Raw genomic sequence first — 14,319 nt, 5'->3', positions numbered from 1 at the left:
TACATTCTGACATTCGAGGTCATCTAAAACTGCCACCAGGGCTTCCCTGGTGGCGCAGTGGTTGAGAGTCCGCCTGCCGATGCAGGGGACACGGGTTCGTGCCCCGGTCCGGGAGGATCCCACATGCCACAGAGCGCTGGGCCTGTGAGCCGTGGCCGCTGAGCCTGCGCGTCTGGAGCCTGTGCTCCACAACAGGAGAGGCCACAGCAGTGACAGGCCCGCATACCGCAAAAAAAAAAAAAAAAAAAAAAACCTGCCACCACCTACCAAGTGAGCATGTCAGCCTCCACGCCAGGAGGGGCCTCTGTTCCAGCTGGCCTGAGGGACTCGTTGTCCCCCTGGGGTCAGAAGCATTAGCTCCCTCCAAGCGGGCCATCCAGACTCAATCCTTCCCCTCCATTTACTCAATGGAGCCTTTGGAGATGCTACTTCTACTATCAGTGTTTCCTTTTCTCTTTTTTTTTGCAGTACGCGGGCCTCTCACTGTTGTGGCCTCTCCCACTGCGGAACACAGCCTCCGGACGCGCAGGCTCAGCGGCCATGGCTCACGGGCCCAGCCGCTCCGCAGCACCTGGGATCTTCCCAGACCAGGGCACGAACCCGTGTCCCCTGCATCGGCAGGCGGACTCTCAACCACTGAGCCACCAGGGAAGCCCTCCTTTTCTCATTTTTAAATGCAATAACAACAGTACCTGCCTCATGGGGTTGGGGTTAAATAAATCACATCTGTAAAGCCCTTGGCATGGTGTTGAACCCTCGAGTGTTCACCAAATATCAGCCAAAATTATTGTTTCTCCGTGCGCTCATCTCTGCTCCTTTCTCCACACTGTCCTTTCTATCTCCCCTTTCCTCTCACTAACCTTCACCCGAATCTTAAACAGTCCTCAAAGGCACAGCTCAAATTCAACTTCCTCCATGTACTTTGGCCAAATGCACATTGATTCCTTCTGTCTCATTCCTTCTGTATACCTATCTCAGCACATTTTTTATATTTAGCTTTAGCTTGTTAGTTACCTTTTCAAACTATTTTCTCTATTTCAATTAGACTGTAAGTTTCTTGAGAGCAAGAGCTTTGTCATAAATAGTACAATAGTTACAGCGAATGAGTGGGTATGTCTGTTGTTTGTTATACTGAGATCAGCACTATTTCTTCACACAAAATTATTTTTCTTTTTCAAGAATTTCACATGGTATTACAGAAAGGGGGGAGGGGAAGAAATATCTAAATCATCATTAGGAGACAGTATCATTGCCCAGAAGCCACTTGTTCTACAAAACACCAGTATAAGCGTTTTGCTTATTTAATTCAGAAAGGGGAAATGTCAGATCACTTCTGACCACTACAGGTCAGGAAGTTCAACCGAAAGAGTAGAAAGAGAAGTTTCAGCCAAGAAGACCTGTCAAAGCAATACTCCAGCATGACATGAAACCCACCTCCATGAGGGGGTACAGACAAAAAATACAAACAGGTTAAGAAGTTACCTACTAAATACTTGTCACAGTTCCCATATAACGGGTATTTAGTAGACATTTGCTGAATTAACAAATAAATGAATGAAGGATGGATGGAAAAGATTCTGATAAGGAGCTAAATATTTGGAATGATTCTCAATCTTTTAAAGGAACATAACAGGATTACTATTCTGTTACAAAAACTTTCTTTTCAGTCTTGGTCAGTGACAGAAAACAAGACTGGGCAGACCACTGGTGTGACGTAATACAGCATTTCTTCTCATTTGTGTATCACTGCCTAGATTTCAACCATCGTATAAATTTTATCAGGTCTGTATATTAGGAAAAAGATATTTTGAAATCCATATTTTTAAAATGTTAGCTCTCCTTTAGAAACTTAGTTGTAACATTAATGTTCTAGTGTTGTTTCACATAATTGCTTATATACCACAAGGTGGCTAAGTTTCATTTCTTCGAATTTAATTGAAACCCAAAGGACAGTCTCTGTGTATCATACAGAAATATAGAACATTAATGAGTAAAGTATCTGATACTTACACTCCCTTTAGATTTTCTGGATCCTACAATAGGAGGCAGTGAAGAGGCTTTCTGACTGCGGAAACAAATTGCAATTTAGAAATCTGAGCATTATTCACAAATAATATATAAGGCAAGATAATCGTCATCTCAATTTGTCATCCTGACATGGAACTCAACTACTTACTGACATCAGTATTTCACAAAAAGTCCCATAGACTTTCCCAGTTTCACAAAGACCACCATAACATTTCCAAATTCCATTCCAAAAGACCTTTAGTGTTTTCTTGTATAGTATTTTTTAATATAAATTTATTTATTTTTTTAATTTATTTTTGGCTGTGTTGGGTCTTCGTTGCTGCGCACGGGCTTTCTCTAGTTGCATTGAGCAGGGGCTACTCTTCGTTGCCGTGCGCGGGCCTCTCACTGTGGTGGCTTCTCTTGTTGCGGAGCACCGGCTCTAGGCACGTAGGCTTCGGTAGTTGTGGCACGTGGGCTCGGTAATTGTGGCTCGTGGGCTCTAGAGTGCAGACTCAGTAGTTGTGGTACACGGGCTTAGTTGCTCCAAGGCATGTGGGATCTTCCTGGACCAGGGCTCAAACCCACGTGCCCTGTCTTGGCAGGCGGATTCTTAACCACTGTGCCACCAGGGAAGTCCCTCTTGTATAGTATTTTAATTGATGCTTACAAATAAATTTAGTACTGTCTTAAGTTTTTTCATAGCATTTTAAATCAGATCTCTAAATTTTCTATTTGCATTTCAAAAAATCATTTCCCAAGCCGAGCGATGATTTTGCCAGATGGCATTTAAAACTATAAATTTCCATAGTTTTTATCATGTCTATGATGTCTGCCTCTGATAGAAGCATAGAATAGTAAAACACTGGCATGTCTATTCAGGGAGTTTCTAAACCAGTCATTCTGACCAAAAAGTAAAAAATTCTCTTCGGCTCTAAGAGTAAGTTATTTCCCAGATGTTTCTATTATAGGAAAAGATCCATCTTAAAACCCAACCCATCGTGAAACCTAACCCTCTCTGAAAATAAGGAGGCCACAGAGATAAAGGTAAATCTTACTAATCTGTCTGAGAAAGGCCACCATGAGCTAGTTTTCTCACTGCCATCAAGTACAAGCTCTTACTGCAGTGCGTACTGCAACGCCCAGCAGCCTAACCCCGTATTGTTTAGCAAAGGTTGTGAAGGATTTGATTTCATGGATGGGTAAGGATGGTTAGCAGTAAGTCTGCTTGCATACTTCAAACACCACCCCTGAAATTCCATTTCATCTATTACTTATGAAACCCTTGGCTAGCCTCTCCATCAAGCTACACAGATTGCAAATTAATGGAGAACAAATGGGTGACATTCTGCTCTATCTCGGCCACAAATCACCCACCCTAGCAGAGGACAACTACAAAAAGTCAGTTTTCTAGCAAAGTGGACACAGGAAAGCAGCAGAGATGGATTGCAGTGCACCATGAGCAAGCCAAACGGTCCCTGCATCCAGGGCTGGGGCTCTTCATGAAAATGCATGCCTCGGCGTACATCCACTGGGCTGAAATAAGGCATTCTTCACAAATATATGACATCTCATAGAGGAAAATGGTCCACTGTGCGCTGTGTGTAGTTAATAGTGTAATCTTTAAAATTCTGCATGTAATAATTACACACCCAGCCATTCTACTTATTTGTACAAAAGGAACTATATCATTTTTATATTTTACTGTTTTTATTTTTTAAAGTAGAAAATATTCATTTTTAATGACCTTTAGAAGTTTCTCTACGCACCACCTGAAAAGTTATTCCGTCTAGCTAACCAGTTAAGATGCTATTAAGACTTCTAATAACGTATGCTGTTTAGAAGCTTACTGCCCTGTATCTTTTTCACAAAAATAAGTCTTCATTATAAATTCGTAAGTGAATGGTAAAACAATACTATATAGTCTATCATGGATTCCTCAAAATTATATTTTCATGCAATAGTTCTCAATCTCCAATCATGGCAAAATAAACACCGATCAATTTATTTCATACATGCTTTCCATTTTAACTGATAAACAAGATTCTATAAAATAGACCAGTGGTCAGCATAAGACTCAATGCTATTTCAAGTGATAATTAAAATGTGAGAAGTGAATGAGGATGCAAACTTACCCATAAGACCTTCTCATCGTTGACTTGTCAAAAAGTAATTCACTGTAAGGCAATTTCTTAAACTTATCTCTGCCGACAGCCACGTAAAACTGCCCATTCTCCAACTCTGCCCCACTCTCAATCAGTTTTCCTTCTAAAGTATAAAGTCTGCCAAAATATGAATGCCAGCGATTAAAATTTTAACAAGCATTGCAAGAACTGCTTAAAATCACAGAGTCAATTAAAAACTCTGTTCTTAAGTTGGCTCATTCGTTACTATGCTAATTACTGAATTATAAATGCTTCAAAGTCATTAGACTCAGCTAAATGCCATTGCTATAATGCAGATGCAGTTACTCTCTAGCTGCACAGTGTTTCATCCCAAGAAACCTGACAATCTAACATAATGATCCCCTATTGCTGCCCTATTTAGATTTTAGAGGGAAAGAATTAACTTGTAGAGAACGTTGTGCTTTAAATGAAGCTCGCCTTCCACTGAAGTTTGATTCTTCTACTTATATTCTGTGAGCACCTTTAAAATTCATTTTCTTAATGCATTGGTCAGGTTGACAAGCCACTTACTGCATTCCATGCAAGAGCAGCCCTCAGCCAAAACTTTACATCCAAGCACACAGAACTGGGTCAGAAAACAAGAGGTGAGAGGGCAGGCGGTAAGAGAACCCATTGCTAGTATTAATGATGCAGAACTGCATAGCGTTCATGCTTCCTTTCTTTTTTCTTTTGCCTTCCCTCATCTTCCCAGAATCAAGGGATTTCACAAGAACTTCCCTTTACTGTAAAACTGCTGCCGCAAACTACAATATGTTACTTATAAAAGAACAGTGATAACTTTGCTAGACGATTTAAAGTGTCCACAGAACTTGTTTAAAGAACAAGAAAAAACAGACTATTAGAAAACTACACCACAAAGACAAGGCATGTCTTTGAAGGTGATAAACAAAAGAGTTAGTAACTGGAAGGGTTTTAAGATAATAACTTTTAAGATTCTCAGACTTCTTATATTATATAATTAAGGGCAGTGATAGTTGCCATTGACCTGTCTACTTGTTTACTGATTATGTAAATGGCCATATCATATGGAGTCAAGAAGTAAAACAAAAACAGCCACCAAACCCCCTAAAATGTGTTAGTACTGAGTTGGTATAAAGATGCTAAAGTCTTTCTTTATAATGTAATTCTATCCCTCAAAGTCTAAATACCAACACTTAACCCAGATATCTGGATTTCCTACCTTGACCTACACCAGGGTTGCTGAACATTATTGACATTCTGGACCTGATAATTGTAGGAGAGGTGGGGAGGCTGTCCTGGGAATTGTAAGAAGTCAACAGCACCTTTGGCCTCTACCTACTAGATGGTAGATGGTAGCTGCCCCTATTCCCTATGGCTCCGGACACTGCAAGCATCCCCTAGTGGCAAAATTGCCCTGGTTGAGAACAACTGGCCTAGATCCAGTTATTCTTCTTCTTTCATTTTCCTTCAAAATAGGAAGATCTGAATCAGTAGTTAACTTTTTTTTTTTTTTTTTGCCGTACGCGGGCCTCTCACTGTTGTGGCCTCTCCCATTGCGGAGCACAGACTCCAGACGCGCAGGCTCAGCGGCCATGGCTCACGGGCCCAGCCGCTCCGCGGCATGTGGGATCCTCCCGGACCGGGGCACGAACCCGTGTCCCCTGCATCGGCAGGCGGACTCTCAACCACTGCGCCACCAGGGAAGTCCAGTAGTTAACTTTTATAGCTAGAAATTAAAAGGCAGCCAAGCTGTGACTCTGGAAACAGCCAAAATTTGACTGGTTTCCTCAACAGGTAGGTAAAAGATACTGAATAAATTCTAGCCTGTGATTTGAGCCTTCTTTTATATGACTCTTGTTGACCTGCTTTCTTACTTTGCTACAAAGCACAAGAATCATAAACAAGGAGTTGAACCAATTTGTGTGGGATGCTTTTGATATATATACTGATGCACAGGGAGGGTCCAACCCTTCCTGCTCTGTTCCGTTAAGGGAGGGTAGGCGTGTCCCAAGTGAGCAGCAACCGAATCTCATCCATGCCTGGCATTACAGTAAGAATTAAGCCTCTCCAAGTATTCAGGTGTTCGGGGGACATATAACTATATCCTCATTTCTGTATTTGTTCTGGAATGTATTTCTATGTATCCATTTGTTCATATCAATATATGTATGAATAGGTGTACCTGGGCATGCAATTGTGTGTATGTATCTTTGTGTGGTTCATATTATTTATGGAGTGGGTTTACATCTATGTATGTGTCAAAAGACAAAACTATGTATCTTTTAAAAAATATCAGTGTATAACTGTTGAGATCTGCCTTTACTCCTGATGCCAAAATGAAGTCCAAAAGGATCAAAGGTTTAAATGAAATTTAAAAGTTGAAAGACTGAAACATGGGAGAATATTTTTATAATCTCAGAGTGAAGAAGACCTAAGCTAATCATAGAACCTAATGATCATAATGAAAGATTGAAAATTTGACTGCATCAAAATTCATCATATCTGTGTGCAAAAAGAAACATAAAGAGTTATAAAAATACAAATTGGAAACATATTTAAACATATTTAAATATGAAAACATATTTAAAACTCATATATGAGAAAGGGCTAATTTCTATAATATATATAGAGTCCCTATAAATCAATAAAATAAATGTGCAAAGGCCATGAGAGATATATATTCATATTCATATGTAATAAATATGTTCATTCATATATAATGGGACATAAATGTATGGCATTTATTTACAGACTAGCTTGGTAGTTAACAGCACAGGCTCTGGAGCAGACTACCTACTAGGTTTGAATTCCAGCCCTTCTACTCATTATCTGAATAATCTTGGGCAAGTAAATTTCCCCCTCTATGTCTCATGTTTCATGTCTATTAAAAGAGAATAATAGAACTAGTCACCTCAGAGGGTTGATGAGTTAATTAAGTTAAAAATGTAAAACACTTGGAATAATGACTCGCACACAAGAAATGATCAGTGGTGGTGTTGTTGTAGTATATTAAATAAATAAAATTCAAGAAACAATGAAATACTACTTTTACCAAGACAAAATGTTTGTTAGTTTTATAGTATAGATGAGAGCATGAAAAACAGGCCCTCTCATGCACTTTTGGTAAATTAATACAGACTCTTTGGAAGACAGTTGGCAGTATCTATCAAAATTTAATAGCATTCACCACTTGATACAGCAATTCAACTTCTACACTTTCATCTCCTAATAAACTCTGCTTAGATACAAAAATATGTACTGTAATAGCAAAAGGCTGAAAATGACCGAAATTTCCATCAAGAGGAGACTGTTAAATAGATTAAGGTACACCCATAAAATGGAATATTTTGTAATCGTTAAACACAGTAAGATAGACCTATTTGTGCTGATAAGAAAACTGTCCAAGATTTTTTGTTACAGGGAAAAAAAGCAAGGTGTATTTACATATTTATTCATGTGTGTGTGTGTTCCCATTTGTGTTTCTATGAATTCCAGTTTCCATCCTGCAATGATGCAGAAAAGTACTGGAAAGAAAGACTGGGGAACCTGAGGTGGGAGAAATAGTTTTTATTTATATTCTTGTCCTATTTGAATTTTTTACTGCATGTGAAATATTACACTTTCAATTAAAACAATTATATTTAAAATCACAATGGTTGTGAAACTATATATACTAATATATGTAAATATGCATACATTAATCTGTACCCACATTTAACTGAAAAACGTACAACCATCTGAGAGCTTATTTTACCCTATATGTCTATAGTGTTCTCTACCAGTGCAGTATGTTAGAGAGACTGGGTGAGGATAATATTCAAGAATAACTACCAGAAAACTCTTCATTGGATTTCAAACATTTGTGTGTCACATATTATATATAATCTCTGTACATGTCTATATTATTTGTAACCTTCCCACCTAGGAGATAATCAATAAGTGAGCCTCCGTCAAGGTATAGTTTCATAGGCTTCACAACTTAAAAGCCATGATTTTAATCTTCACTTAAATATTAGAACTTGAGAAAAATGTTTTTGATTTCTCAGGTTTAGGCAACCCCACTTAATTATCCTCTCTAACTTGCCTCCTTCCTAAACCCACTAATACCTCCTGATGTCTGATTTTTTTACCTGAGGCAAATAATTTGGACCATCAGATAATTATAAATATCTCCTAAAGAAAAGGACAGTTATTTAAGAGTCAAGAAGCTGGCTCACTCAAAAAAAAAAAAAAAAAAAAGTCCTTCTCAAATAAAGCAATGCTGATGCTTGCCTATTCGCTGTAAATCAAAAGAAAAAAATAGTTAATATTTGTTGATGTGCTCTATGTGCCAAAGAATATAAACAGTTAGTATTTGTTGAGAAGTTACTATGTGCCAAGTACTGTTCTAAGCTCTTTATACGGATTAACTCCTTCCTAAAACAACTCTACAAGGTATGAACAATTATATACCCATTTTACAGATAGAGAAACTGAGGCATATAGAGCCTAACTGGTGAGCTGAAATTCAAATGTAGGGACCAGTGACTCCAGAGCCTCTTGGGAATTTCCTCAGCAATTCTGAAACCCATCCACTTGCAAGATTACTTTGACATACCTGTGGACAGCCCCACTCCTCAGAGTTATTTTTTCCGTGACCATTTGTAGTACATGATCCCACTGATTCAAGGCTTTTCTAGGGATGAGGAGTCTAGAAGCTGGGTTTATAAGGTCTCCATTTGCAATCAAGCTGGGAAAAAAGAAAAGCCAGTGAGCCAAACCGTTTGACACAGTTATGTCTTTAAAACTACAAAATAAATCCCAACCCAAAAGGAAACCACCACATCAATTTTAAGTCAAAATGTAAAGGGCTCCAACTTACAAGATAGCGCAGGGTTCCAGAAGCGGTTTTCTAAAGCGAGCTGACACGTTGATCCTGCTGTGGATTACTGGTTTTACCTTCAAAAGCAAAGAAATACAAATCACCGAGCTTATGAAATACAAAGCACCGAGTGCTTTTTTTTTCCCCCCTATGAGGAAAAATTACAGGTTTCCAGGGAACTGGCTGAGACCTGTGCTGCCTTTGTTAAAACCTTGCTTTTTTTCCACTTACATAAACACTCTGGGCTCACCCTCTATAGATGGCATGTTGCCTTAACAGAGCTCTCAAGAAAAATTTCACTTAAGCCCTGGGCATACTGCTCATGATCTGTGCCAACAACAGAAACTGTCGAGCTATTATGAGAATTTTAAGGCAACTTTGTTAAGCAATTACTTTCTGTAAAACAAAAATAAAATAATAAAATAAAATAATCCTATAAAATCTTGAACTCCCAAGTGTCCTCCCCCTCCAGCCACAACACAGTGTTTGGTCATCTCTCCTCACCCGCCTGCTGCCTAGAGTTTCTGGGTCCCCACCAGGCACTTGACCCCATCCTATTTTCTTGAGACTGACTTCATCAACTTTTCTCGACTTCACTTCTTCCTCTATCCACCAGCCAGACTCTGACCACCACCCTCCATTCCCGAACCCCTTGCATCTGGGTAGGTCTGGTCATCTTTCCGGCTCCTTTTGCTTCCAGGGTCCAGGCTGTTGTACCGAGAACCACATGGCCCCTCGGGCACCTTGGCCTGAGACAAGGCTTTGGCATCGGCCAACCCTGTCCTCCTCCCAATCAACAACTTCTTACATTTCCCACAGTGAACTGTCCAAATCCCTACCTTTCATCCTAAATGCTAAAATTACACTCCAGGCACACTCACTCTCAGCACATCATTTCCCTCCAAACTTCAAGAAAATAAAGGCCAACAGGCATGAAGGCTTTCAACCTCCCTTCCCTCCATAACCCACTTCATCTACATCTTCACCACTTTTCTCCTTTGCTGCCTGTCTCAGGAGAAGGATCCTTATCCCTTTACAAAGCTAAGCCCCCATCTTGATTTTATCCCCTGCTGCCTCTACTTGTTCCATTAAATCGCTAGGACGCTCCACCCCCATCTGGTGTCTTCAATTTCTCCCTTGACCCTTTGGCCCTTTCTCTCCTCTTCAACATTCCTCTTCCTAATTCCTCCCACCCTATCCTCTCCTCAGTCTTCTGCTATCTGGTTTCCACTGAAAGATATATCCCAACTCTTAAGCTTGGCCTACAAGGACCCCCATGACCAACCACTGCTTCCTTGGTTCCCTCATCTCCCACTAACACTCCTTCCTCCCCAGCCCCTAGTTGTGAGTTCAGGTCAAACTAGCCTACCTTCCTCCATTAATCATCAAAATGCCCTGAATAAGTACTTACTATTTAACCCCATTTTACAAATGAAGAAACTGGAGCTTAATTAATTAATTTGCCTAAAATCACACATACTAAGGGGCAGGGTTGTCCATACAAGTGAACCACTATTTGCTTTGCACTTTGGTAGTTATTTTCGAGATAAATATTAACCCTAAACAATTTATGGGACTCTCTCTTCAATCAAATTATGCCATTTTGAGAAGAACAAGGGGTAGGATTCTTCTTGACTCTCCAGTGCCTAAAACAACACTTGGCAATGCCTGCTAGTTGAACAATAAATGTTTACTGAAATTTAATTAAAAGAGACCCTAATTTAGAGTAAAAAATTTTTAATCAATCACAATAATTTTTTTTTTGCATTTTAAACCCAGAGATTCTTGGCCCTAAGCTAATATTTGCAGTGATGTTGACTTTTTAAAAAAAAAAAGTTTAACAGATAATACATGCACCTGACCAATATTCAAGTGGTAAAATGGAGCATACAGTGAAAAGGAAGACTCTTTCCCATTCCTGTCCCCCAACCACAAAGCTGCAACCAGAATTAGCAATATTCATTCAAAGGCAGCCTATACCTATATATACATATTGTCTTACGTGAACATTTTATACAAGTAATTTTTAAACACAGGGATAACCTGCTGTACCCATTCTTCTGCACCTTGCTTTTTTCATTTAACAATTACCATGGCAGTTGTTCCATACTGGTAGTTACAGTAAGGGTTGCTTCATTCTTTGTAATAGCTGTGTATATTCCACACCATGGATGTGCTATAATTTATTTAACCTGTCCCTCAGTGACAATCCTGTTGGTTGTTTCTAAATTTTGCTGTTGCAAATAATGCCATGATAGGTTTCCTCGTAAATATCTATTTGCATAAATATGTAAGCATTTCTGTAGAATAAATTATTGGAATTGAGAATTTGCTGAAATAAAGAAGAGGCAGTTTTTTCAGTTTAATGGAATGTATTGCAAGCTTACTCTTGATTGATCCCAAGGGCCCCTTGATTTATTTAGTTCATACTATAGCATAAGAAAATAGATTCGATTTCCAAGGAATACAGTTTTGTGGCCAGGGTTGTAGTTTATAGCACCTTGGATGACTACAAATCCCTCTCCCAGCAGATTTGCTTCCTCTTAAGGCTCAGCTTGTTTAACTGCAAATGAGTCTTTGCCTGTGTGAAGGACAGGCCTTTCTGATTCTGCATCTATGCTGATAGTATCTGCTTCGTGAAATCCTCCCCACCTCTTAATACTTACTCCCTGGCCACTAAACTTAAAGCTTCTGCCACATCCCTGGTTCTCTATTGCCCTTCCCTGCCTTTTTGTTTTTTTTAATAGCACTTACCATCATCTATCATATTGTACATTTTACTTATCTGGTTTTTAATTTATTGTCCCTACTGTTACTTTGTAGTTACCCTCAATATTAACTAGTAATGTACTGAGCACATACGTCATACCAAATGTTATTTTTTCAAATGTCTTTCCTTCCAACCTTGATTGCTTAATACCCTGTTAGATTGTTGAATTAAAGATGAAGGTGAATACATTAGACAAACAAATAACTTGGAAACTCCTGTTGAGCTGCCTGATATATGCTATTTTTCTTTAGCGCATACATGTCTATAGTTATTATATGTAGAAATTCACAAATAGATGATTTTTTAAATAATTATATAACTTTATTCTGAGTCTGTAAGTTGTTGCTTGAATTAAATTAAACCATCTGTCTTGAATAAGTTGTTTTCCTCATTCAGTATGACAAAAATACTCTCCAAATGTTCATGATTAACCAGCTGAACTGAAGATTAATCCTAAATATATATTTCTTTGAGTCATTTTAGTTAAAATAACTAAATCAGTCTGTTTCCAGATATACTAATAAAAGAATTTGAAAAAATAATCCAAGTAATATGTTTGAACTGAAAAAAAAATGTAAGACCACTGTATAAAACAATTAGGACTTTTGAGGGGAAAAAATACCATTTTTCATTAAAAATGCATTTTTCTAATTGTTTTTTTTTTTTTATAAATTTATTTTTGACTGCATTGGGTCTTCGTTGCTGTGCACGGGCTTTCTCTAGTTGCAGCGAGCGGGGGCTGCTCTTCGTTGTGGTGCACGGGCTTCTCATTGCAGTGGCTTCTCTTGTTGTGAAGCACGGGCTCTAGGCGCACGGGCTTCAGTAGTTGTGGAACACGGGCTCAGTAGTTGTGGCTCGTGGGCTCTAGAGCGCAGGCTCAGTAGTTGTGGCAAATGGGTTTAGCTGCTCCGTGGCATGTGGGATCTTCCCGGACCAGGGCTCGAACCCTTGTCCCCTGCATTGGCAGGTGGATTCTCAACCACTATGCCACCAGGGAAGCCCTCTAATTGGCATTTTAAATAATAACTTAAATCACAAAAGAATTAAACAAATCAACTACATATAAGGGGAGCTTTCCCAGAGTCCTTATCAGAGATTAAGTGTTGGTCACTTGGTGCTAATCTAGAGACACTGTGGCTTAGATATGGGAAACATAATAATCAATTAGAATATATTTTTAAAACACGTACATTTTCTTATTAGGCTGTACACTTTCCCTTGCCCTTTGAGAATAAATAATGTTTGAAATATGAGAATAATGTTAAGTATCAACACACCTGGTTATGGAGGGATGGACCCCAAAGGATTGAGTATGAGGTACTCCCACTCAGACCCCTGTGTACCAGGAATGTCTTGCTGGTGAGCATCCTGACCAGTGTTAGGTGTAATCTGTGACTATGGAACCAAATCGACTGAAAAGGCATCAATGCAAAACTTGAACATTCACTGTGGACTCAGCAGAGATCATACTCCCGGATGCCTTTGTCAGTTAGTGAGGGAACCACCACCAGGCAAAAGCAGAACATGCTTACAGCTGACCTCTTACCTTAATTCTGCACTGGGTTCAACGTTGTCTTGGAAAACCCAGTTTATTTGGATATTGAGAAGTAGGTTAGCCTGGTGAATCAGAGAAGAGTCACTCCCTGAGTAGAAATTAGACAGCTGGATGGATAGACAGATAGATTAAATATTTGGCTAACATTTTTCTTGGAAACATTTCAAAGTCAAAGAGGGCAAAAGTGACTTAAGCATGTTCACTCTGCTAGAATGGGATGAGCCAGGTCTTTGAATATAAATCACATGCACCTTTCAATATATCACTCTGCCTCTGGTATCTTATTTAGATTGTGTTTATGTCACAGATGGCTATACCAAAAAACAAACAAACAAACAAAACCCAACAACAAACAAAAAAAATGTTATGTGAATTTGACAAGTCTAAGTATATAATTTAACTCAAGTTCACAAATTCCACGTGACACTTGGACAATATCACAGCTGGGTCAAATTCAAGGTAAAACCTGCATGACTTAAAAACATGAATTTTTATTTAAAAAAATAAACTCAATGAAACTAAAATTGTTGTTGTGAAAATACATATTTGGATTAATAAGTACAAGATCTACAAACTGAGGAACTGACTAAAGGTCTGAAATTCTGAACTCCAGGACTGATTGCCAATTCAACACCTCACACCTCATTTTCTTGCTCTGTAAAAATAGATAATCCTGCTAAACTAGCCCAAAGGGATGCTCCATGAACTAATTAATGAAGTGGCAATACCATTCTCTGGGGCTGCTAAGGCTGAATGCTTCAGGTCTACCTGCTTCAAATCTCAGCACTCACCACCTCTTGAAACCCTAGGCCAAGTAAACCAAAGTCGGTCTAAGAACCTGAGGAAATGATGCCTTTAAACGACACCATCATGAAAAGCTAATGACCACTGATCTCTTGTAAAAACTCCTGATACATTTTAAAAATTCAATTTTAAATTGCTTTTTTAAAAAAAATCACATGGGCTTCCCTGGTGGCGC

At 39.0% G+C, this 14,319-nt stretch overlaps 1 protein-coding gene across 1 annotated transcript in view; it reads right to left on the bottom strand.

Moving 5' to 3' along the window:
* Positions 1-14,319, bottom strand: part of DCDC2 (doublecortin domain containing 2) — a 156,310-nt gene that overhangs the window by 98,310 nt on the left and 43,681 nt on the right. The window contains exons 4-7 of the mRNA XM_082848486.1: positions 9,016-9,092; positions 8,752-8,883; positions 4,143-4,289; positions 2,011-2,065 (exon numbers count right to left, since the gene is read on the bottom strand). Of these exons, the coding sequence (XP_082704612.1) occupies positions 2,011-2,065; positions 4,143-4,289; positions 8,752-8,883; positions 9,016-9,092 (411 nt within the window). The remainder of the gene's footprint in view (positions 1-2,010; positions 2,066-4,142; positions 4,290-8,751; positions 8,884-9,015; positions 9,093-14,319) is intronic.

Source organism: Leucopleurus acutus (genome assembly GCF_964270905.1).
Source record: "Leucopleurus acutus genome assembly, chromosome: 10".
Taxonomy (NCBI): domain Eukaryota; kingdom Metazoa; phylum Chordata; class Mammalia; order Artiodactyla; family Delphinidae; genus Leucopleurus; species Leucopleurus acutus.
Note: the sequence above shows the minus strand (reverse complement) of the source record. Positions and strands in the feature narration are given on the sequence as shown.